Genomic DNA, 24,383 nt, shown 5'->3' on the forward strand with positions numbered 1-24,383 from the left:
ATTGCTGTTTTTGTATGCTGTGGTAAGAACAATACTGTTACATTGTGTTAATTTTCTTTGTTATATCTTTACTATAATTATTTTAATTGATAAAACATGAACTTTACTGCTGATATGCTGAGCAAAGCCTTTGCTGCTGATATGGTGTTGAATAAATTATTTAACAAACAGTGATTGTAATGCATTCTACTTTAAATCTACTTGTAGTTAACTATCACTTATTATAGAAAATAATATTAAATTTATTTGACGCATTAATGTTTGGTTCTTCTTATGACATATTATTATAATTGCATTATGCATAATTCTACATCACATTTGTCTCCTTGTGAAACCCTAGTATTTTGATTTTCTTTGTTGAACATTAATTTTTGAACATTTATGTTGTGATGTGTCTGTAAAAACCCAACATAAAGTGCACCATGAGAAACTCCTGTGCCTCTTTTACCCTCTCTCTCTCTCTCTCTAGATATTTGTTTACATATGTATGTTTCCTTCTGTAAAGAATTGTTCTTTTTGAGTGGGGAGGTTTTACTCTGAAGATCTGCGGTCTTGATTACATAACCCAACCCTAACCATTACTAACATGAGCCCATCCGAAGACTCACAACCTTAACCCTTAACCTTAATCCGTTCCCTAGCCCAAATCCTGAATTTAAGAAGTCTTTTCAGTCCACTTTGCTTTTTCTTATTTCTTACATTTAATTCCACTGATCCACTCCCTTTTTTATCTATTATTTTCCCTTTGAATGTTTCATTTTCCCCCCTTCTTTCCTTTATTCTCCTCCTTTTCTTTTGTTTGTTTTCCATTCACACAGATCAGGCTGCAGCTTTGGGACACAGCAGGACAGGAGCGTTTCCGTAGCCTCATTCCCAGTTACATCAGAGACTCTGCTGCTGCTGTTGTAGTTTACGACATCACAAGTAGGTATCTGAGACCCGCTCTGCGTCCAGTTCCCCTCCTCTTACCTCTTCCCCTTTCTCCCCCACTCTCTCTCTCTCTCTCTCTCTCGCTCTCTCTCTCTCTCTCTCTCTCTCTCTCTCTCTCTCTCTGCTGGATCTCTGGTGCTAAAATATTTGGCCAGGTGCGGCTGCAGCTTTGGGACACAGCAGGACAGGAGCGCTTCCGCAGTCTGATTCCCAGCTATATCCGGGACTCTACAGTTGCCGTGGTAGTCTATGACATCACAAGTGAGTGTGGATCCTCAGCCGGAGAACTTAAGGAAGAGGAAAGCTGTCTGTCATCTCAGCGCAGTCTCTTTTTCTGTTACACATCTTTTGTTTTATGTGATTCCATTCTCTTTGTCTTCTTTTTATGACTTGTTTTTTGTTTTGCAATTGCAATTCAGTGTTAAAAACTGAGAACACATCTTTGTTTTGTGTATATTTACATATAAAGGTTAACGTATCTGTGTTTCACTGTAGCTGCTAATAAAACAATAAAAAGCAGCTATATAATACCATTTTCATAAAGACAGAAATTATACCTTTTTCTAAAAAGAATAGAAAAAAGTACATTTTTGCAGCTGTGGTCAAAAGTTAATGCTACACCTTCAGCACACAAAAGTAAGTTCCTACTAACATTTTTTAAACCATTATATTTGCTAAAAATATTTTGTTAAACATTTCTTTTTGTTCATTTAAAAAATATTTTATTTATAAAAAACAATATGCATTCATTCACCATTTTACAGACTGATGAAATGTAGTTGATGTAGATGAGAGAAGATTTGTCTATTTATTTTCAGATGAACTCTTTCTGCAGACCAGTTCCTGTGACCGATTCATGAGCACAGATACACTTCCAGCTTAAGAACTTCCTCCTTTCTTTCCTCTTATTTTATCCCTGTTTTTTTTTTCCGGAAAGTTGTGTCTCCCTGTTTATGATCCTGGGATTCCCCCTGATAGACCCCTTGAGTCTCATCTTGATTATTAACCCAGTGTTTCTGAAATGCCCCCGACAGATGTCAACTCGTTCCAGCAGACCACCAAATGGATCGATGATGTCCGAACGGAAAGGGGAGGTGATGTCATAATAATGTTGGTGGGAAACAAAACAGACCTTGCAGATAAAAGGTATGTTTAAATAGTTGTGTTTGCGAACAATATGACATGGTTTGTTACACTGCTGCTAAATGGTGTTCAACCAATATATATTCTTTTATTCATCAAGGGTGCATTAAATTGATCACAAGTTTCAGTAAAGACATTTATAATGTGGCAAAATATTTTTCAAATAAATATTCTTTTGAATTTTTTATTCATGAAAAAATCTTGGTCCCTTCAAAAATATTAAGCAGAACAACTGTTTTCAGTATTGATAATAATAATTGTTTCTTTCTAGAAATTATGCTGAAAATTCAGCTTTGCTGGCACAGGAATTAATTACACTTTGAAATATATCAATATAGAAAACATTTTTTTTTTTTATCAAATAAATGCAGCATTGTTGAGAATAAGAGACTTCTTTCAAAAACACAAAATCTTACACATTACATTAACCAAAGGTTTGGGGTCTGTATCAAGTCAAGTCACCTTTATTTATATAGTGCTTTTAACAATACAGATTGTGTCAAAGCACTTAACAGTATCAAATTGGAGGATAGAGTGTCAGTAATGTATAATAATAAGATTAAACACTCAATTTTCAGTTAAAGGCATTTCATTATTGAATTCAGAGATGTCATTGTCTAGCTCAGTTTAGTTAAATAGCATCTGTGAAATCAAATTGACGATAATCACTAGAAATTAAGTATCCCCAACTGAGCAAGCCAGAGGCGACAGCAGCAAGGAACCAAAACTCCCTCTGTGACAGAATGGAGAAAAAAACCTTGGGAGAAACCAGGCTCAGTTTGGCTCTGGCCAGGATATTATTGTTTACTTATTGTTTTAATTAAAATTTTAAATGTACAAATGTACTATATTTCTATTTTTATATTGTTGCAATTTCTAACAATAATAGTATTATGTAGTTGGGTATTTTATTACATTTTTGTATGCACAAATTAAATTAAATTTTAAATTTTATTTTATGCAATATTTACATAATATATACTAAATTAATAGTAATGTATCTAATGAAAAAAACACCTTTTTTTGAAATGAGACAAACTAATACTAAAATTATCTTAATCTGCTCAAAATAGCAAAATATTAGCAGAAGGAAAATATTAATTACATGTTTTTTGGGGATAATTTCAGGCAAGTCTCTATTGAGGAAGGAGAGAGGAAAGCCAAAGAACTGAATGTAATGTTTATTGAGACTAGCGCTAAAGCCGGATACAATGTCAAACAGGTGAGTGTGACTTGAGATTTCACTTGAATCAACAGTAGAAATATGTACTTTGATTAAAAATCCAGCTCTACATTAATTGATTTATTAAATGATATTTGCATTATTATTCAAAAACAGCATTGCTGAACATTTCTCTCATATCAGTGGCTTCAGAAGAGTCCAGATGATTAATTATTCAACATTTCTGAATGCAAACCATCTCAAATGCACCCACACACTGCTTTTTTTTTTCTGATCCCAGTGTGTGTGTTTAATAATGGGGCTTGTGTTTGTCTCGTCTAGCTTTTCCGGCGTGTAGCAGCAGCTCTTCCTGGTATGGAGAGCACACAAGACAAGAGCAGAGAGGACAGTATCCTACACAAATACAAATATATGCATACATTTACATATATAACTATGCTTGTCACATTTGCAGTTGCTTGTTTTAGTACTTGATTGTCCATCTGTATATGTTGCAGTGTAAACAGACTACAAAATGTTGTGTTTTTCCTTAATATTTTTTCCTTCAGTGATCGACATAAAATTGGAAAAGCCACCAGAGCAGCCGGTCAGCGAAGGCGGCTGTTCATGCTGAGGATTCAGTCAATATTTCTGTGCCATCGCTCTTTCAGGCGCTCTTAGTCGCACTCACAGCATCTCTCTGGAAATTCTGCAGAAGCTCCGCCCACCTGGAGGGAGTAGAACACTACTTGCCCATCACCCTTGTTCCCGCTGACCCACTCGGATGACTTTAAATTGGAAAGCACAATGTGGATGTGTGTGCTGTTGCTTTTCTATTAATTGTTTCCGTTAATCGTACACCGTTTGTGGTGTTTTTGTTTTTCAGTCTCAAAACACTTTATAAAGTGTTGTTTTTGTCCATGTTCCGTTTTATGTGAAATAATACTTATATTACTGTAATAGTGACGTGAATAGGAACAAAACAATATAAATAAATGAAATTACAGAACTGTTGTGAGAAGGATATCCAGATTTGAATACGCGAGGACTCGCTAAACATTGTTCCAGATTCACGGTGCAGAGATGGATGAAATGTTTGCGAGTGTTTTTGGAAATATCCAAGTCTAGATTTCATCATATGTGGCTATGAGGCGTTACATCTGTGACGTTGCTAATGTCTGTTCTTCATAAGGAAGAAAGGAAAGTGTAAAAACAAATGTTTTGGGAATTTGGGAAGAACAAGTGCTGCTTTTAGCTCAGTTGACACTCAAGCATTGCGTCTTTTTTTTTTTTTTTTTTTTCCTTGGATGCCTTTTCTTATTTTGAGCATTAGAAAGCCAATAGCTTAGTCAAAGAAAGAGAAATACAGTTATTGTAAAGAAATATTATGTATATTAAGGAAAGTATCAGATCCAGTTTAACAGATAATATGCAGACATTGCCTTTGATGGTTTGTTTTATTGGGCTTCCACTGGTTTGTTTTTTTTATTAGCATTGTAAAGTTTGATTTATTGTAATAATGACACGCTAGATATGGTTTGTTTTGATTTGTTGAATCAACCATGAACCCTAATATTTATTTGTAATGTCTTTATTTTGGTTTTTAAACACTGTTTGGTTTTTTTCATAATTCGTAGAGAGACGTTTAGACATTCTGGCCCAAAGCACCTGCCACGTTTGTTTTTTGTTAAATGTACAGTGATAAATTTGTCCCCAGACTGATCTAGACATTTTTAAGATGTAGTGGATTTTGTTTGGTTGTTTTCTTGAAACGGTCTCATACATTTCAAATGGATTTTCACCAGTTTCGTCTGGCGACACTGCTTGACACCAATGCTCGTTATTTGCACTGCTAATATTGATCAGCATCTTGAGACGTCCCTAATAAAATCTTGTATTTAGCAACAGTGTGTTTTTTCTTGACGGATAATGTATAACTGTGTTAATCAGGACATTGGTAGATTTGATTGCAAACACACACACACAAAAAGCCATCTTATATGATTCTGTATGTAATATCAGCATTTTATTTTTACCTAAGTGTTGCACAACAATATAAAGTTTATAATAACTGTACTTGCAAGGTAGCATAGTAGTGCATAAACAGGTCAAATGCTGCTCTGCCTGCCTCTAGTGGTCAGCCATTTCATAATCCTGCGTTTATTATTGAGGTATTTCAAAGGCTTAATCAATATATTCAGCTTTTGTTCGCTACTTCAGCACCATAATCTCTTTTATTATAAAATAAAAAATTATAAATTCAGGGCTTTAGTGTTTTATAATTAGAAAAATCTTGGAGCTATTTATAACTAATGATAGGAAAACTTGTGTCTGAGAAGAATAACATAATGGACAAAATCCTGAACTTGTTTGTAAAGCTTTACATGTATGCTATACACAGCAGAATCATAGCAGCAAGAAAAAACAATCATTATTTTAGCTGTGTGCAGAATTATGTAGTGTATTGATATTCTACAGAAAAATCTGTTGCTAAATCCTGTCCTGACAAATCTGATCAGCTAAAATAGAACTCTTGTCTTTAGACTGTAAACAATGGAAAAAGAAGAATCTCTCCTTTGCACACTGATTGACCACTTCATGAGTTTATATCAGCTGCAGCTATTCTCATATTTACATATTTATATGCAGGAACAAGAGCATTTGCTATGGCTAAGGTTTATGGATGGCTCTTCCAGTCTGTTCCCTCACTCCAGTGATCATCCCGCTATCTGACTGGTCCTCAGCAGAACCAGAAGGGCATCCATAGAAGTGAACGCATTGCTGCACCTGCAGCCATCCCAGCCAGGAGGCCCAAAGCAATCTGCTCTCCGAAACTGTCATCATAAGAGTCTCTGTGTACCCAGACATGCTGAGTCCCTGCAGGGAAGCACATCAGGATTAGAGGTACATCCCTGGTTAAATGTTTCTTTGAAACATTTCCACTGAAAATCTAGCAGTTACAATTGAATTTCAAAGTGGCAATAAACTGTTAAACATTTAAAACGAAATATTTACATTTCAGTGCAATTTCTTAAAAGAATAGTTCACCCAAAACTGAAAATTGACTGACAATTTACTCGCCCTCAGGATATCCAAGATGTAGATGAGATTGTTTCTTCATCTGAACAGATTTGGAGAAATTTAGCATTACATTACTTGCTTGCCAATGGATCCTCTGCAGCGAATGGGTGCCGTCAGAATGAGTCCAAACAGCTGATCAGAACATCACAATAATCCACAGTTAATCCACATGACGCCTCTCCATCAGTTAACATTTCATGCATTTTTCTCTCCTGATTCAGAAAAGATGACTTTTTCACTGGAGAAAGCAAACTTACGGAGAGAGGACACATTTAGACAGAAGAAACGGTTTGAAGTTAAAGGGATAGTAGATGCATGAGCTGAAGCGATCTGTTGTGCATATACGTTACTCATTGTTTAGATCACTTCCATGCACATTCCTACTACATACGTATATCTGTGGTCTACTATGCCAGAGCACGTTGACGCGTCACGCGCCGGCTGTTGTGAACGCGCTCAGGACAGTTGGACATTGCGGTGGATCAGAGGTAAAAAATTATATAAATACTGTCCAGTTTCTTGCACAAACCGATTGTTTCGTGTCTTAAGACCTAAGTGTATCGTCACGAACCACCGAGTTTAATTTGGTTTTGTCTGTGTATGTTTTTTTTGACTCTCAAAGCCGTGGGTCCCATTGACTGCCATTATATGACTGACAGAGTTAAAAAATCTTTGTTTGTGTTCTACTGAAGAAACAAAGTCACCTGCATCTTGGATGCCCTGGGGGTAAGCAGATAAACATCAAATTATAATTTTTGGGTGAACTATCCCTTTAATCTTAATGATAGATTTGTTTCTTACAAACATGTGGCTTTTCACTTCTGGTGACTAGAGTCATGAACGAATGAATGTGTTTGTATAATTACCTCCACTACCTGTACTTGGCATGATGTAAACCGCATTATGACTGTTAATTGGAACGGTCTGGTATGTATCATCATAAGGATTGTATGTGAAAACCTATGAGAGTGAAAATAAATGTAAATTGAGTAAAATATAAAATAAATTACAATAAACAGAGAAAACCATTCTGCATGTCAAGGAAAACACTCACAGGATTTCTTTTTGCCTCCATGAGTGTGAGTTTCCAGGCCCTGAAAAGTGACAGAATGGAAATAAATTTGAGAGGAAAGTGAGCGGGGCTTCATATGTTAAGTTAAAATGTTAAAGGTCAAGACTTACAGTGCCTCATCTTCACTGTTGGCACACAGGATCAGCAAGTTACCATCCCTCAGAAAAACAACCAGCAGATTCTCTCTGGGGTGACTCTCAGGAGGACATACATCTGCTCACAAAGACACTCTCTGTTAAAACAGTGTTAAAGTATTTTCATACCATGCACATGCACTTTCTACATGACCAAATGAAATTGAAAGATTGAAAAAGTTCCTTCCTACTTGGACACTCCAGTCCAGACTTCACGTTCACACAGGTCGCCTTCAGATTCACTTTGGCCTCGTAGTCTCTTCTGGATTCAGTTTTGTAAAAAACAAAGCTCCCATCTATCCACAGGTCACACCAGTTCAGCTTCCAGCGTTTGAGGACTGAAGCTGTGAAAGATTTAATAAAATAATAATAACAATCTATATTATTATTGATTATCTGTCTCCATTTCCATGGTCTTTAAATAATAATAATAATAATAATAATTTTGACGTTGTTTGCCATTATTACGATCGATCCATCCTAAATTCTGTGATATTAGTACTTTTCAATACTATTTAGATAGTATGCACATTGGGAAGCAGGACTGGACCATTCCGAATTCTATTCCAAACGTTCTAAAATTTAACCACCTTATTTGCAAGGCATGGAATTATTTGTGGAGAGGGTTTAAAGTTCAATTGGTTTTTAAATGTAATCCTATCGGCATCGATTTATCATTTTTAAAATGAATGTGTTGTTTGGATTCTCTCTATTGAGCACAAAACAACCTGAAGTCCATAACTAACAGCAACTGTACTGTAACACTGACCGTGAGAGGATTACTGCAAACAGTGTCAGGCCCTGAGTTTCATAACAAACTTCTGGAAAAGTCTTTGTAATAATAATACATAATATATAATAATATTTGATCTATTTCCTTTTCAGAGGTACCTTGAGAAGACTGAGAAACTCTTTATATAAGCATATATAAATAAAGAATCGTATGCTTACTCTGTCTCCAAAGCCAGCCAGATTTGAGCAGAGCCATTGAGCCTGATCAGTCAACTGCCACCGGAATAACAGCTGTCCTCCTAATGTTGTGGTGCTTGCTTGATATGTCGGCTGAGTTTTGTCAGTGAGCGATGACAGTGACTGTAAGACGTCTCAGCAGTCGGAGGGGGTTTTGTAGTGCTGGAATAGTTTGATGACTCTTCTTCTAATCCTTTAAAGAGGCCAAAGTGAAGCTTCGCTTGATCGGTAATCTCAGATTACGGCACCGTGTGAGTTTGTACTGGTTGTACGTGGAATATTCTCTTCCTTTCCTGCATCTCTCAATCTCTACTTCATGTTATTGTATATTAAATCTAACAGTCTCTCCTTCTAACAGTCTCCTTGCTCAGATTGAACGCCATATATGCATAATGAAGACCACTCAACTAAATTTTCACTTTTGGGGTAAACAGACTAACATTATACACCTTTTGCATTTTTTATATTTGAATTAAAATGACTGTTTTTATGAATTTATTTCCTTTCTGGGGATGTCCTAACAAAGAGGTTCTGAAAGATTTTGTAACTCTGTGGACAGGCACAGCACATCATGTTCAAATGCACACCTTTGGCTAGCAAACATTGAGTAATTGGAGTAGTCGTATCAATCTATTTTTAAACTATCAATGACCTATAAACAAATTGATCACAGAAGCTGTGAAACCTGTAATTAGGAACTTCGTCATCACTGCATGGCACTGCAATGTTTCTAAATCAGGAATTACCCTTAATCTGTATCTCCGAGGTATGTGAATTTTACTGGTTTTCACTGTTTTTAAACGTGTCAACCTTTTCACAAACAGCTTGAACAGCTAGTAACACATTTAGTACCAGTGTACTTTTAGAAATCTATTTATTGCAATGCATGACCATAATACATATTTAAATAATGATAAACAGCAACAATAATAATTATTAATATTATAAATACATAATGCAATACTTCTACTACGGCTAATTATTATTATTATTATAAAAAAATAAAAAATAAATTATTATTATTTATGATATTGAATTTAACTTTGATTTGGTAAGTGTCCCACTTTATTTTTACATAAACCCACCACTAGATGGCCTCTCCTTCCAACACGCAGGGCCTTTTTGTGAGTATATTATGATAATGAAGGTATAATTAATTTAATCAAGTGACAGTTGATAAAATGTTTATTATCATCACTGCAATTATATATAGAATGAGAGCAAAGACTAGAAATAACTGGAGAGTTTATCTTTGTCTAATCTCAAACACTTAAATAGGCTAGTCTATACATATTTAGCTTCATATTCTAACGGAAACATGTATCACATACATCAACACATTCATAAACACAACAGCACATACACACACATAAACATACATTACATTTGCCTTCAAAACATATAATATAATGTGGTCACTGGAGGACGCTGTTCTTCCGAATTCTGTTCCACTGACTGAAGTTCTCGCTTCACTTCTCAGCGGAGTTTTTACCTGAGCGGCTCAACGGAGGGGTCTGGAAGTATTTCAGTGTTTTTTTCTTTCTTCCATCTAAACAGATTATTCTTCACTGCATATCTCCGTCCCACAGATGTGTTTGGGTTTTGCGGGGTGAATATCTAAGGGTTTTTCCTGTATATCCAGATCCAGAAATGCAGCCTCCTCCAAGAAAGGTGAGTCGACCTGCTTCTTCATACTTTTTACGATGTTTTGTTGTCATGTGAGTATAGGCTATTTGTTTGTTCGCTTGCTTTCTTGTCTCCTTGTTTGTTTGCCTAAACAAACAAACTGATAATAGATAGATAGATAGATAGATAGATAGATAGATAGATAGATAGATAGATAGATAGATAGATAGATAGATAGATAGATAGATAGATAGATGTTGTCTAGCTGTCTAACCATCATTACCATCATTTTATTAAAAGTTAATTATTTAATTTGGATAATTGCAATAGCTTACAATACTAGTAAAATATATATTATGTAATGTGTGTAAATATATGTTCACATAAAACATATTATACATACATTATGTTTATGTTTACGTCCAGCATCTGTCCTACTGTCTCCATTGACTCGAGTGTGCCAGACACAGGTTCCTCTTTCAGGTTGGTGTGATCTGGGTCAGAGTTGGTTCTTCAGAGGTTGTCATTGTGTGTGTTGCAGGTAAAAGTCACACAAGAGGTGAAACACACTCACACAGAGCAGCTGAACAGACTCCAGCTCAAACACCAGACAGACTTGGACTTCCTAGAGGATCTGAGGTCGAGTTTGATTCACATTTTACATTGCTTTTAAAATACCTATCAGGCTATTTTCTGTCTGTCTGTCGGTATATTAGTGCTTAACTGCTTGACTTTGTGTGTGTGTGTGTGTTTAATCTTCAGGACATACAGCCAGAAGAAAGCGCTAATAGAGAAAGATTACTCACAGGTAAGTTGTGGCCATTATATTCAATTGTACGAGTTCATAAATACATTTTTATGATTTTTTTGTTCTGATTTTATACAAATCTTTTAAAGATTTTCCCTTCAGAATACGGAAAAATGTATTAATGATGAACAGATGCGTCTTCCACTGATCACTGACATTTTATGTGTGAATTAGTGTTTTTGTAGAGAGGTAGATTTAGTGACTCAGTGGAAAAAACTGGTTCTTAATGACCTGCAGGTGGTTGGTTTCATGAATTTTTACCAGTTGCGTTTTGGTTTGAATCTGGCTTTTTTGTTTGTTTCAAATGTGTTGCTAAGAAGATCCAAATGATGTAAGTTATGGGACAGACATTTGCAAATTCAATTCAATATTTTGTGACTCTGTTCGTGTGACACTGAAGACTGGAGTAATGGCAGCTGAAAATTCAGTTTTGCCATCAGAGGATATTAAAATAGGAAACAGTTATTTAAATTGTAATCATTTTTCACAATATTACTGTTTGTACTGCATTTTGATCAAATAAATGCAGCCTCGGTCAGCATAAGAGAATGAATTGTAGTGTATAATGCATAAACAGATGAAAAGCACAAACAAACACCCAAATGATGTATATATTTACAACATGACATGCTGACCGTCTTCATCGAGATACTATAAGATCTGTGTGATCACCTGGTGAATGGAGAGCCCAGCTGTCTGAATGACTCTCAGTATGTGTATGTGAGTGAGAGGTTCTTTTCTGTTGGATCTGAAGCTTGTGCACCTGCAGGGCTGCTGCATGCTGATTGGCTCATGAAGACAGGAATCTCTCTCTTCTTCAAGGTCTCTTCCTGAGTCGACTCTTCAGAGCTGGCAGCTTTTAGGACTGGGTTGACAGTGCCAGATTGTAGTCTGAGGGACAGAAAGCAAATCCTCTCTGTTTTGGGGGGATGCTACTCACTCTTTGTTCTTTGTGGAATCTGTTATGGTTCAGTTATTTCAGTTTGTTGGAATTATCATCAGTACACACAAAAAATAGGTTCCCAAAGATGGTTTTCACAGCAGTCCCATTGAAGAACCATTTTTGGTTGCCTTCCAAGAACCGTCCAGTGAACAGTTCTTAAAAGGACCATTTTTTCTTAGTATGAAAAACATTTCAAAATTCTAAAGCATCATTTTACATTATAAGGAACCTTTTGTGGAATGGAAAGGTTTCATTGATGTTAAAGGTTAATTAATGCCATTAAAGAACTTTTACTTTTAAGAGAGTGTTTGTGAAGTAATGAAAGGAACTTTGTACTAACTTTTTTTTTTTTTTGCTTTGATATTTTACCTAATTGTTGGTGATTTTTGGAGATCAGTCCAATACAGTGACATTTACTTGACTTGAAGATGGAAAGTGAGTGTTATTTTCTCCTTTCTTCTGTTTCAAAGGCAGCCAGTTGCTTACTCATTTGTAAATCTACACGTTGGCGCAGTTTGTACCGCTGTCTGGCATTTAAGTGTCAAGCAGACAGGCAGAAATACTCATGTGGGTTTCGGTTTTACAGACTGAAAGTTGTCCTCCGTGTTTTCCACATTTGCACTGATCTGGAGTGATGGGATAAAAGGAAACATTTCTCCAAGGCATCTGTTTTATTTTTTTGTGGCGACGATTGCAGTGGAATTTTTTTAAATGCTCAGAAGTTTAAATCTAAACTTTCATAAATGTTTAATGACATTATATTGAGGGAATAGGAAAATTTACTCATCCTCAGGCCATCCAAGATATAGATGAGTTTGCTTCTTCATCAGAGCAGATTTGGAGAAATTTATCATTACATCACTTTCTCACCCATGGACCCTCTGCAGTGAATGGGTGCCGTCAGAATCCAGAGAATCCAGAGACCAAACAGCTGATAAAAACATCAGAATAATCCACATGACTCCATTCCATCAATTAACATAATTGTGAAGTAAAAATCCATCATCAAGATATTTTCAAACCATTGCTTCCAACTAAAATACCTCTATCCTCTATCCATAATATTACTTTCTGCAGTGCAAAAGTCATCTAGTCTGAATCAGGAGAGAAATATGCACAGATCAAGGGCCATTTAAAAGCAAAAAAAGACGTTTCTAAACAGATGTGTTGGTGGATTTTGATGTGAGAGGACAAGAAGGGACGAACATTTTCACTGGAAGAAGCGTTATTATGGATTATGGTCTGTTATTTTGGCCAGAAGGCCATCTGTATTGTATGAAGTGCTGTATAAATGAATGTGGCTTGACTTCGTAGGCTCTGCATAAGCTTGCATCACAGTACTTGAAGCGAGAGTGGTCTGGCGCCCCATCAGAGGAGCAGAGAGACTCCAGGTAATTGGAGGAATGAAAAGAGCAAAGAAAAGAGCATATATGATTGATTTTCCATTTTCAAAGATGTTTGTGTGTATGTGTATAGAAATGTTTGGGCCATGTGGAGATCCTACTTGGAGGGTGTGATGAAAGTGAGCCAGTCTCGTATCAACGGATGTGAGAACTACAGGAGCCAGATCTCAGATCCTGTGAAGACGTTCAGAGTGCAGAAAGACCTTCAGCTGAAGAAGGTAAATGCATCAACAGATACTCTGCACTAAAGCGCAACAGCGGCCATTCACAAATATGTTTATTCATCTGTTTTCTCTCAGTGCTGCGAACAGCTGGCAAGAGCTCAGGCCGATCTGCAGGTCACGATCAGAGACCTGGAGAAGAGCAGGAAGACCTACCAGGAGGCAGAACAAACAGCGCAGACTGTGAGAGAGAAAGCTGATATGGAGGCTAAGTACGTTTGCTGACCTGTCACATGTGAAGGAAGTGACATCAGCTGTCCACAAGAACAGGGCAGAGGGTTATCATGTTTTTCGGTTTTATATGAAGATTCATCCTTTTTTGCTGTTTTTCCTTAACTCTTGTTTTTTTTTCTTTGGTATTTTTCTATTATTCCTGTTTACTTGTGCAATACAAGGTCAAAGCTCAGTCTGTTTCAGTCTCGCTCCAGTTTGAAGAGGGCGAGTGTGAAGGTACAATGCACAATATATCAGTACCATATTGGTTTATTTGTTGATATTTAACATTTAATAGTGCATGCTCATTTCTCCGATTTTTACATTTAGATTACCATCTAACACTCACCCAGAGTTAAAAAAAAACTAATTATTTAATAACACTGATAAATTTTATATATAAATTACTAATATATACGTAAATAACATATAAAATAAATTTTTTTAGGATATGATCCATTTAATTAGGACATTATTTAACTACAGAGAGTGATGTTTTGCCATCTTCATGTAGTAACATTTGCTTTCAAATCATGGTGACAAGTGAACATGCGAACATTTTCTGTTTATTTCAGCTGAAAGCCAAGAAGAACGAATGGAAGTCCAAAGCCACACAAGCAAGGAATGATTACCTGCTCACACTGTCAGCCACTAACGCTCAACAGGACCGCTATTATGAGACAGACCTGAGCAGCTGCATAAGGGTGAGGCCAAATCTTACTCACCTTTTGTCTTGTTCATTTTTTTAGTTAAAATAACCTTCAAAGCACAACTGTTTTCAGCATTGATAATATTAAGAAATGTTTTTTTTTTTTAATAAAAATACTATTCCTTGTTTTTGAGTCCAGGTTCTAGATGGCAGTTTCTGCAATCACGTACAGAGTTTTCTGATTTCACTATGTCAGACGGAGCTTGAGACGTCTCAAAGCATTCAGGACACTTTTCAGTGCCTGCTGGAGACGTCCAGTGGGGTGAGTTACACACACACTTGTGTATACACTGCTATGGAAAAAAACATGAACCACAGTGGCCGAATGTAGAGCAGGTAATATGATCTGCCACTAGAGGGTTATTTGATCAAATCCCAGCTCAAGCAGTTAATACTGACCTTAAAGAGAGAAATGTACGTGCTTTAGAGAGTTTGCAGGGGCTTAGGAATGAGATCTTTACTCTATGTTAGAGCAGACAGGCTTTTTAAAGATATATTGATGTTTCAAGTAAGCAGTAACTGGATAAAACATAAAAAGATTGAAATTAGAAATACAAAATGACTGTTAGTTATTATTATGTGTACATTTGAAGAGAAATCAACTGATTTTCAGTAGTGACAGCCTTCAGCCTGTCATTAGGTCTGTTTGTAGTCCTGCGTTGTTGTAATTCGATGATTCTCACAGTGTTTCCATTCAGCTTGTGGGACTCAGGTTTAATGTCTCTAGTCCAGCATCAGGTTACTACACACACACACGCACACATAATATTCATGAATTACCTGTTCTAGTGGTCTTTCATTCCTCTGAGGAAAAGATTATGTTAGCTGTGCTATTGTTAATGTGACATCTTGACATTAGTAGTTTACATAAATGTAATTGTCCTTGTGTGTTTGTATGTGTGTGTCTGTAGGTGACACAGGATATTCACCAACAGATATTCATTCAGGACAATCCAGTGTTTCAGAAAGCTGCCCCCTTTCAGTATCAGCCCTGTGAAAATGATTCGGTATGTTGCCTCCCACTCAGGAATGTACTACAAAATTGCACAAACAACAGAGATGCAAAACGAATTTTCTCCTTTTATTAGACATATTTGTGATATTAAAAATATTTATACAATTTATTTATGTATTTATTTATTTTTTTATTTATATATTAGGGTTGCACCATTAATAAATAAATGGATGATATTATAATAAATATATGATGGATGATATAACAATAAATATATAGTAATTTAAGATTATTTTATTGAAATTACTAAAATTGAATAAAAATTAATTATTATATTTTTTAATCCAAAATCTATTTTGTCTAAATGGCTGATATTAAAATAAATATTAAATCATTATTATTTTATTAAAATTAATAAAAAATGTAAGATAATTTTATTAAAATTAAGAATTTAATTAAAATAATTATTCTCTTATCCAGTCTAAAATCTGTCGTTTAAATAAAATGTTACTTGACACTAAAATTAAATGCTATTTGACAATAAGGTTTCATTTCTTAACATTAGTTAACATGAATTAACAATGAACAATACTTTTACAGCATCTAATAGTCATTCAAAAAGATTTTACATTTATTGTGGATTCAGTGTTTTAAATGAAGGTTCACCACATGATCTATCCAAAAACTTCTCTTTCATTTTAAATGTCAATTAAAACATTATTATGATATTCTTATTTGTTCATTAATCAGTCTGACAAAGAGGAAAAGTGCTCTAATGAAGGCCGAATGTGTTCTTCCGTGACTGTGCAACTGTTTTACAAATATGCAATAGCACCCCCTGCTGCCCGCAAGTCATCTCGCCCCTCACCACACCAGCATAGTGCCCCGTTTGTTCGCTAACCCTCTTTTTCTTTGTGAGTCAAACAAGCATTAGTCTCTTCCTAAAGAAAACATTAGAGATGCAGCCCTCAGCGCTGGTGGGGCGGAAAGTGCAGGCAGGAAGCAACACTGCCTGTGAAAAGAGGGCATTGAGAAGTGAACCTGCCCCACCTCTTGCACCCCTCATGAGCACCACCCATTCCCTCGTCCCTAAAATAAAAATCTTTAAAAAAATAAATACTGTATATTATTAGAAATTGATTTATCACATTCATCTGATGTAAAATCATCAGTATCTGCATACTGTAGATGGGCTGATGCATGCAGGGTTCTGTGTTTTCTCAGTCCCAGGCAAGACTAATGGTTTGTTTTTCTTGTATTATGCTAAAACCATTTCGTCAAGGAGTTGTTGTAATATTCAGTTTGTGGTGAACAGGAGTTGCTCTGTAAAGTAGCATCTTGAAGGATCATTCATCAAGAGCTTACGTCACCTAATCATTTAGTCTGTCAATATTTACAGACATAATATTTTAAGAGTGTAAGAGTTCCAAGATTTCATTTTGGGAGATTGATGTTGTTCCAAGTTATGCTGGAACTTTTGTGTACACAGGGGCTCTGAGAAGCTATCAAGGTTTCATGTGCAGAAATAGGGTCTATGTTGTGTATTAGTCAACTCTCTGTTTCTTGATCTCTTTAGGTTAGGGAACTGCTGAAGGAGAGTGGCACGGCTGAAGAACACAGTCTGAATAAAGAAGCACGGAAATGGGCTACACGTGCGGCCAGAGAACACAAAAACATCATCCTTACGCAGCGGGTACTGAAACAATATGATGCCTTAGCATGTTGATTTGTGATTTATTTATTTATTTTTTTAAATATGAACGTAATATAATTTTTATTCATATATGTGACGCTGGACCACAAAACCTGTCTTAAGTCACTTTGGTATATTTGTAGCAATAGCCAAAAATACATTGCATGGGTCAAAATTATCCATTTTTCTTTTATTCCAAAAATCATTCGGATATTAAGTAAAGATCGTGTTCCATGAAGATATTTTGTAAATTTCCTACCATAAATATATTAACTTAATTTTTGATTAGTAATATGCATTGCTAAGAACTTCATTTGGACAACTTTAAAGGCGATTTTCTCAATATTTAGATTTTTTTGCACCCTCAGATTCCAGATTTTCAAAGTTCAAATTTGTATCTCAGCCAAGTTAAATCTAAATTAAGTTAACATGAACTAAAAATTAACAACACTTTTACAGCATCTGTTAATCTTTGTTAATGTTAATTTCAACATTATTAATACATTTTTAAATGAAAAGTTAACATTATTTAATGCACTAACATGAACGCGAACAAACCGTTAACAAATGTATTATGAACTAACATTAACAAAGGTTAATAAATGATAAAAACTATGAAAATATTGCTCATTCTTAGTTCATGCATTAATATTGTAAAGTGTTACTATAATATAAAATGTTGTCTCAGTGAATTAAAAATAAAACAATAGCTAAACTCAATAAAATAATATCAAATAGTTATAATATAAAATGTATTTATCTAAATAAATTAAAAATAAAACTATAACAACTTAATTCAATAAAAAATAAAAAAATAAATAAAACCTGTTTTTCGTCTCAGTGAATTATCAGACAAAATAATAACAACATTCAATAAAATAATGTAAAATAATTATATCAAATCTATTTTGTGTCAATAAATGAAACATTAAAAAAACAAAAACAATCATTTTAAATGCTGCAAGTGAATTTACTCATCACAACAGTATAATGCACAGTATGAAATTTGTGTTTGGTTTGATGGGGGTTTTTTAGACTCTTTTGGAGTATGAAGAGTCACATCAACAGGACCAGAATAACAATGAGTTGGAACTGAAAATGGACGATGCAAGAGAATGCATTCGGAAATCTGAGGTGAAGAGTGTGTTTATTTGTGTTTGTACATCAGTCTAGTTCATAAATTGTCCATCACCTCTGGGAAAAGCTCACACGCCCTCTGCTGGTCGCTACTCTATAAACTAAAGCTGCACATTCAGTCCAGTAAAGTTTGAAATAGTACCCTTTCTTGTATCAAATGTTGTTGGAACAGTTGATGTACATAAACAGTGTGTAATAACATAGGAAGCTGGTGGATGATGAGTTCACTCCACTCTTCCTGTAGACGGTGAAACTGAAGGCAGAGGTGCGTCTGAACCTCCTCAGGGACGTTGGTGTGGCTGTAGACATCTGGCTGAAGAGCGCCATGAACCAAGTCATGGAGGAACTGGATAACGAGAGATGGGCACCCCTCAATACCCACGATGCTTCATTCTCTGTAAGTCTCGATCTCAGTCAGAGCCAGATTCACGCAGACCCCTATAACCCATTCTAATTGTGTTTTACAATAAATGTCTAAAGCACTCTGTAGATTTTGACAGAGATGATGATGAGGACACAGAGACGCTGGACGACAGCAGCTCCAGCCCCTCTAGCACTCACAGGAACTACCCTCTCACCTGCTCTGTGCTGTACTCCTATCAGGTGCACACCTATTGTGATCTTGCCTGTTGTTCTTTGGTCTATTCATCCATTTGCAATGTCATTTCCTGTGCTTTATTTCCACAGGCATCCCAGCCTGATGAGCTCACAATCCAGGAACAGGAAATACTGGAGCTTATTGATGATGGAGACATGGAGGACTGGGTTAAGGTACACGCAGACCCTCTTAACTTGGTCAGGGGTTTTTAAACTTTCAAATGTCTATGATCCAATTGCTTCACTCATTCCTTAAAATATAAAGGCATATATATGCATATTTATTTATTTAGTATAAATTATATTAATATTTAATGTATACAGATCCATTTGCACTGTGTGAGGAAATATAATTGATTTATTTATCATACACTACTTTTCAAAGGTTTGGGGTAAATAAGATTTTATTTAGATAGAAATGAATACAAAATTGTTCAACAGAGACAGTAAGGGCATTGCTATTACAAAAGATTTGTTTCATACAAATTCTGTTATTTCTATTCATCAAAGAATCCTGCAAAAAATACGGTTTCTAGAAAAATATTAAGCGGCAAAACTGTTTTCAACATTGATAATAATAAATGTTTCTTAAGCAGCAAATCAGCACATTAGAATGATTTCTAAAGGATCATGCGACACTGAGGACTGGAGTAAAAACGCTGAAAATTCAGTTTTACATCACAGGAATAAATTACTTATTAAAATACTTTAAAATAGAAAACATTGTTATGTTGAAATCATTTAACTGTTTTTACTGTATTTTTATTTTATTTTCAATAAATGAAGCCTTGGTGAGCATAAGAAAGAATTAAGATTCTATTAAAAAATTCCTTAAAATCAATTGTAATTAATTTAATTTCAAATATATATATATATATATATACACACACACACACACACACATACATACAGTGGGGCAAATAAGTATTTGATACACTGCCGATTTTTCAAGTTTTCCCACTTACAAAGAATGGAAAGATCTGTAATTTTCATCGTAGGTACATCTCAACTGTAAGAGACAGAATATAAAAAAATCCAGAAAATCACATTGTATGATTTTTGAATAATTAATTTCCATTTTATTGCATGAAATAAGTATTTGATACAATAGAAAAATAGACCTTAATATTGGGTACAGAAACCTTTGTTTACAATTACAGAGGTCAGACGTTTCCTGTAGTTCTTGACCAGGTTTGCACACACTGCAGCAGGGATTTTGGCCCACTCCTCCATACAGGTCTTCTCCAGATCTTTTAGGTTTTGGGGCTGTCGCTGGGCAACACGGAGTTTCAGCTCCCTTCATAGATTTTCTATTGGGTTCAGGTCTGGAGACTGCTAGGTCACTCCAGGACCTTGAAATGCTTCTTACGGAGCCACTCCTTAGTTGCCCTTGCTGTGTGTTTGGGGTCATTGTCATGCTGGAAGACCCAGCCATGACCCATCTTCAATGCTCTTACTGAGGGAAGGAGGTTGTTGCCCAAAATCTCACGATACATGGCCCCATCCATCCTCCTCTCAATACGGTGCAGTCGTCCTGTCCCCTTTGCAGAAAAGCACCCCCAAAGCATGATGTTTCCACCCCCATGCTTCACGGTTGGGATGGTGTTCATGGGATTGTACTCATCCTCCTTTTTCCTCCAAACACGGCGAGTTTATACCAAAAAGTTATATTTTGGTCTCATCTGACCACATGACCTTCTCCCATGCCTCCTCTGGATCATCCAGATGGTCTTTGGCAAACTTCAGACAGGCCTGGACATGTGCTGGCTTGAGCAGGGGGACCTTGCGCATGCTGCATGTATGTATGTATAATATATATCTTTAGAACAGTAGTGTGTGTGTGTGTATATAATGTAAAAAAATAAATATGATATAAAAATGATTATTAATCATAACAGACTTCTGAATGTACCATTTGAACATAACCTTTGAACGGTAGTGTACATATATGTATTAATCTAATTAATAATTTTAAATAATTAGTATTTATATTATAATTGGCGTTTATTTATTAGATAATTTTTTTTTTTTAATTGTGCTAAATATAAACAAAATTCTTGAAATGTCTATAAAATATTTACTTATTTTAAAGTAGCATTTATATGTTTTTAACGTTACAATTTTTCACAAACTATATGAATATTTTGTTTTAAATTCTGTTCTTTTAAAATGCATAGTCTTTTTTTATATCTCTGATTTTCTACTGACACATTAACATCCTGTTGGGGCCCATAAGGTTTGAAAACCCCTGAACTACATGGCACTTACAATGTTGCCATCTACTGGACCAAGTGTATGTTTTTCAGGCTAGGAACAGAGCAGGGCAGGTGGGATACGTGCCGGAGAAATACCTGCAGCTCCCGACCTCCAGCTCTCTACTGAGGATGCTCCAGTCATTCTCCAGCGTGGATGCCCAATCACACACCTCCAGCACTTCTGCAGAACAAGAGCCAGAAAGAGAGACACTCACCCAGTGCAGCCCGAACACTCGTGGCAGCGGTGAGACCACTGGTTATAGTATAATAACTGGAGTAATGCTAGTTCATAGTATTATAGTACTGAATGCTTAAAATAATTTAACAAACAAAACTCAAAACATTTTCTGCTCTCTTCTTCTTTTGCACAGCCGTAAATCTGGCCAGGGCTCTGTATGCCTATGAGGCTCAGACAGAGGACGAGTTATCTTTCCCAGTGGGAGCTGTTATTTGCATTCTCAGCAAACACAACCAAGAAGATGATGGGTTCTGGGAGGGCGAGTTCAATGGCGCAGTGGGTGTCTTTCCCGCAGTATTAGTGGAGGATCTATGCAAACCGGAGAGTGCACGAACACACAAGATCATGAACGTGCAGGTTTATACACTGGCCACACTGAAAACGTTTTTTGTTCATGTTTACAGCATGCCTATGTTCAATGCTGAAATATGCTTTGTAATAGCTGTTTCTTACCACCAGGTGTCTCTGTCAGCTCTGGATCAAGCAGCTTGTCCACCCACCTTGTTTCCATCCTGTAGCAGTCCAGAGTCCATCCCACTGCCATCTTTGACCAGCACACTCACTTTAAACGGCTATCAAACCCCAGAACCCCCCAAAATCTCGAGCCACAGTAAGACACAGAGCACCACAGCAAATCCTAAAGCTTTATAGTAAACCTCACCCATTACATTTACATTTATTCATTTAGCTCACGCTTTTATCCAAAGCGACTTACAAGTGCTATATATGTCAGAGGTCACACGCCTCTGGAGCAACTAGGGGTTAAGTGTCTTGCTCAGGGACACATTGGTGTCTCACAGTGGATTCGAACCCGGGTCTCTCACACCAAAGGCATGTGTCTTATCCACTGCGCCATCACCACCCATGACTGTAACATTTTACTGATGTTCAATTTCCTAACCTGATTGTCTTAAAAGTATTGTATAATAAAAAGAAACATTATTTGCATTTATTAATTTAGCTACCTACAACTAAACTTTATAATTTTTCTAAAGAAAAAAGTTATTTTATCCTTTTATCTTTCTAAAATATTTATATTTAGCTGGATTTTTTTATTTATTTCTGTTTTAGTAATTTTAGTACTTCAACTTTTACATATTTTCAGTTTGTTCCCAAAGCAGAATTTATTATTTTAGTTTTTAACGTCTTTCATTTAATATATATATTTTTTATATATATTTTCAACTTTTTCAAGTAACGAAAACCATTTTTAATATTAGGATTATGAAATTATGAAAAGGTTTTAGTTTTAGTTCAAAATAGCAAAACTGAGGCCTAGGGTTATTACAGCTAACTAAACTTGAAAACATAAAAATTGTTTGTTACTTTTTAAAATAAATGTTAACTAAAATAAAATAAAACTTTTCATTTCGAGCCACAGTAGATTCCAAAGCAGTGTTTTTCATTTTGCATTGTTTAACTTAATTTATTAAAATAAACTAAAACTGAAATAAAAATGCAAACTATATAGAAATAAAAAACATAAAATGTAACACTAAAAATACAAAATCACTCTACAAAACTTTAAAATCAAAAATTGAAAAACTAAACCCAATTAAAAATATGAATAAAATAATAGTATCTCCATATTATTCAAATAGTAGTCCAGTGATACTAAAACAACATTACTGAGGCTTTTGTTGTATTTTATGTTTTATACTTTTGTCAGATGTCAGAAGTGTTTTTCCTCCACAGGTCACACCCACACCCTGTCACCCAGATCCCCAGGAGAGGGCGGGTCGGGCCTGAGACCTGTGAGATCTGCACTTTTAAAGCCGCATGCCAATGATGGGTGCTTTTCTGTGAATTCTGATGGGTGTCTTTGTTTTCTCCAGGTAAGAGCTGCTCCTCCTCCACCCAAACAGCAGGCACAGGGCCAGGTGCAGAAGAGAGAAGAGGTGGAGATCACACTGGTTTGACTGACACTTTGGGGCACGTTTACAAATGGACAGTGCCATGCTTGGATGCACTGTGTGAATTTGGTCCGGGACATTCTGAAACCTCTTGAAGATGCACAAGCCGACGAGTACTTAAGTGGTTCCAGACCTCCTCCTCTAGTTTGTTTTTAACAAGGCCCAAATAAGCAGGCTTTACTAGAGCTACAAAGAGACTTTAAAGGGAAAAGTGGCAATTCAGTGTTGACTTTGTATGTCTGATCACATATTCTGTCCATAAACAATTTTAGGGCTAACATGTTTAGATGCATATTATAGTTTTAGCTAATCTGTACCTTTATTGTCAGTATTTTAACCATCTGATCAGTCATTATTTGAATGAATATTCATATATTTTGTAGGTACTGTATATTTCATGAGGCTAAACACAACCCGAGCACTTTAGATTTAGTTTGTAATGCATTACAGTATTTTGTTTTATTTTGGAAAATCTTGTTTCCTTTGTGATTTTCTTCATGTTCTTTATAATCTTAAAAGAGACATGGGGAGGTGAGAAACATTCATTTTTAGTTAATATTCAGTGTTCATAAAAAAAAACAAAAAAAAAACAACAACTTATTTTCATCTTATTCCAAACATGTTTGACTTTCTACAGTGGAGTACAAAATTAAAGCATTTTGTAGCAGCCGCGTTTATTTATCGTCAAGAGAAACTTTTTTTGTCTATGTGCAGGATTTTTTTAATTTAGCTAAAAGTCTGAGGTTTAGAAATATTTCACACCGTTTTCATTTTAACATCATGTCTCAGAATGATGCACAGATTTATTCCTGTCAGATTTCATGTTGTTCGTTCAGAGGATTTGATGGTACGTGCAGTCTCAGCGGTTTTAAATTTTAGCCTGAAGTCACAAACGCACTAAACCCACAAACTACAAAAAAAAAAAAAAAAAAAAAAAAAAAAAAAAAATTCCATTCTCTACATAGAGGGGCGTGCGCTTAAGACACGTCCTCCTGTACAGTTTAAAACGGGTCAAACATCTGTGGGTTTACTTTGGATCACGTACTGCTAACTAGACAAACCTGCTCGAGATACTAGATCCGAAAATGATAGCGTTTGCAGAGGGATTTTACACTTGACCTCAATTAACGTGAGATATTATGTGACGAAGTATATATCACTGGAGCCCGGAGACCTCCAAG

General features: G+C 35.7%; 3 protein-coding genes across 7 annotated transcripts in view; 2 read left to right on the top strand and 1 right to left on the bottom strand.

The window, feature by feature from the left end:
* The window catches only part of LOC306866025 (ras-related protein Rab-6A-like), a 7,312-nt gene extending 2,170 nt beyond the window's left edge, over positions 1–5,142 (top strand). Inside the window, exons 4-8 of one of the 3 annotated variants that reach the window (XM_079410969.1) lie at positions 819–1,191; positions 1,965–2,076; positions 3,202–3,295; positions 3,578–3,644; positions 3,805–5,142. In XM_079410969.1, the coding sequence (XP_079267095.1) occupies positions 819–1,191; positions 1,965–2,076; positions 3,202–3,295; positions 3,578–3,644; positions 3,805–3,869 (711 nt within the window). In that variant the 3' untranslated portion in view covers positions 3,870–5,142. The remainder of the gene's footprint in view (positions 1–818; positions 1,192–1,964; positions 2,077–3,201; positions 3,296–3,577; positions 3,645–3,804) is intronic. The other 2 variants (XM_079410971.1, XM_079410970.1) reach the window with 2 other exon arrangements.
* On the bottom strand, positions 4,841–8,680 carry LOC306866026 (pleckstrin homology domain-containing family B member 1-like). 3 transcript variants are annotated; one of them, XM_079410972.1, is made up of 7 exons: positions 8,474–8,680; positions 7,714–7,866; positions 7,499–7,601; positions 7,371–7,410; positions 7,183–7,276; positions 6,306–6,448; positions 5,242–6,112 (listed from the first exon to the last, which is right to left on the bottom strand). In XM_079410972.1, the coding sequence occupies exons 1-6, from the start codon at positions 8,508–8,510 to the stop codon at positions 6,309–6,311; spliced, it is 567 nt and encodes a 188-aa protein (XP_079267098.1). In that variant the 5' UTR covers positions 8,511–8,680; the 3' UTR covers positions 5,242–6,112; positions 6,306–6,308. The 3 variants fall into 3 exon arrangements, with proteins under 3 accessions (XP_079267099.1, XP_079267100.1, XP_079267098.1); XM_079410973.1 differs by lacking the exon at positions 6,306–6,448 and having other exon boundaries at positions 4,841–6,112; positions 8,474–8,631; XM_079410974.1 differs by lacking the exon at positions 6,306–6,448 and having other exon boundaries at positions 5,236–6,112; positions 7,192–7,276; positions 8,474–8,618.
* Positions 8,681–9,921: 1,241 nt separating this feature from the next.
* LOC306865730 (F-BAR and double SH3 domains protein 2-like) lies at positions 9,922–23,868 on the top strand. The gene is made up of 20 exons (XM_079410492.1): positions 9,922–10,162; positions 10,659–10,756; positions 10,880–10,925; positions 13,183–13,259; positions 13,345–13,489; positions 13,571–13,704; positions 13,888–13,942; positions 14,281–14,409; positions 14,554–14,676; positions 15,326–15,421; positions 16,946–17,062; positions 18,098–18,196; positions 18,444–18,596; positions 18,680–18,802; positions 18,887–18,970; positions 21,103–21,295; positions 21,423–21,646; positions 21,749–21,899; positions 22,985–23,043; positions 23,125–23,868. The coding sequence occupies exons 1-20, from the start codon at positions 10,142–10,144 to the stop codon at positions 23,206–23,208; spliced, it is 2,211 nt and encodes a 736-aa protein (XP_079266618.1). The 5' UTR covers positions 9,922–10,141; the 3' UTR covers positions 23,209–23,868.
* Positions 23,869–24,383: the final 515 nt, after the last annotated feature.

Source organism: Barbus barbus (genome assembly GCF_936440315.1).
Source record: "Barbus barbus genome assembly, chromosome: 47".
Lineage (NCBI taxonomy): Eukaryota > Metazoa > Chordata > Actinopteri > Cypriniformes > Cyprinidae > Barbus > Barbus barbus.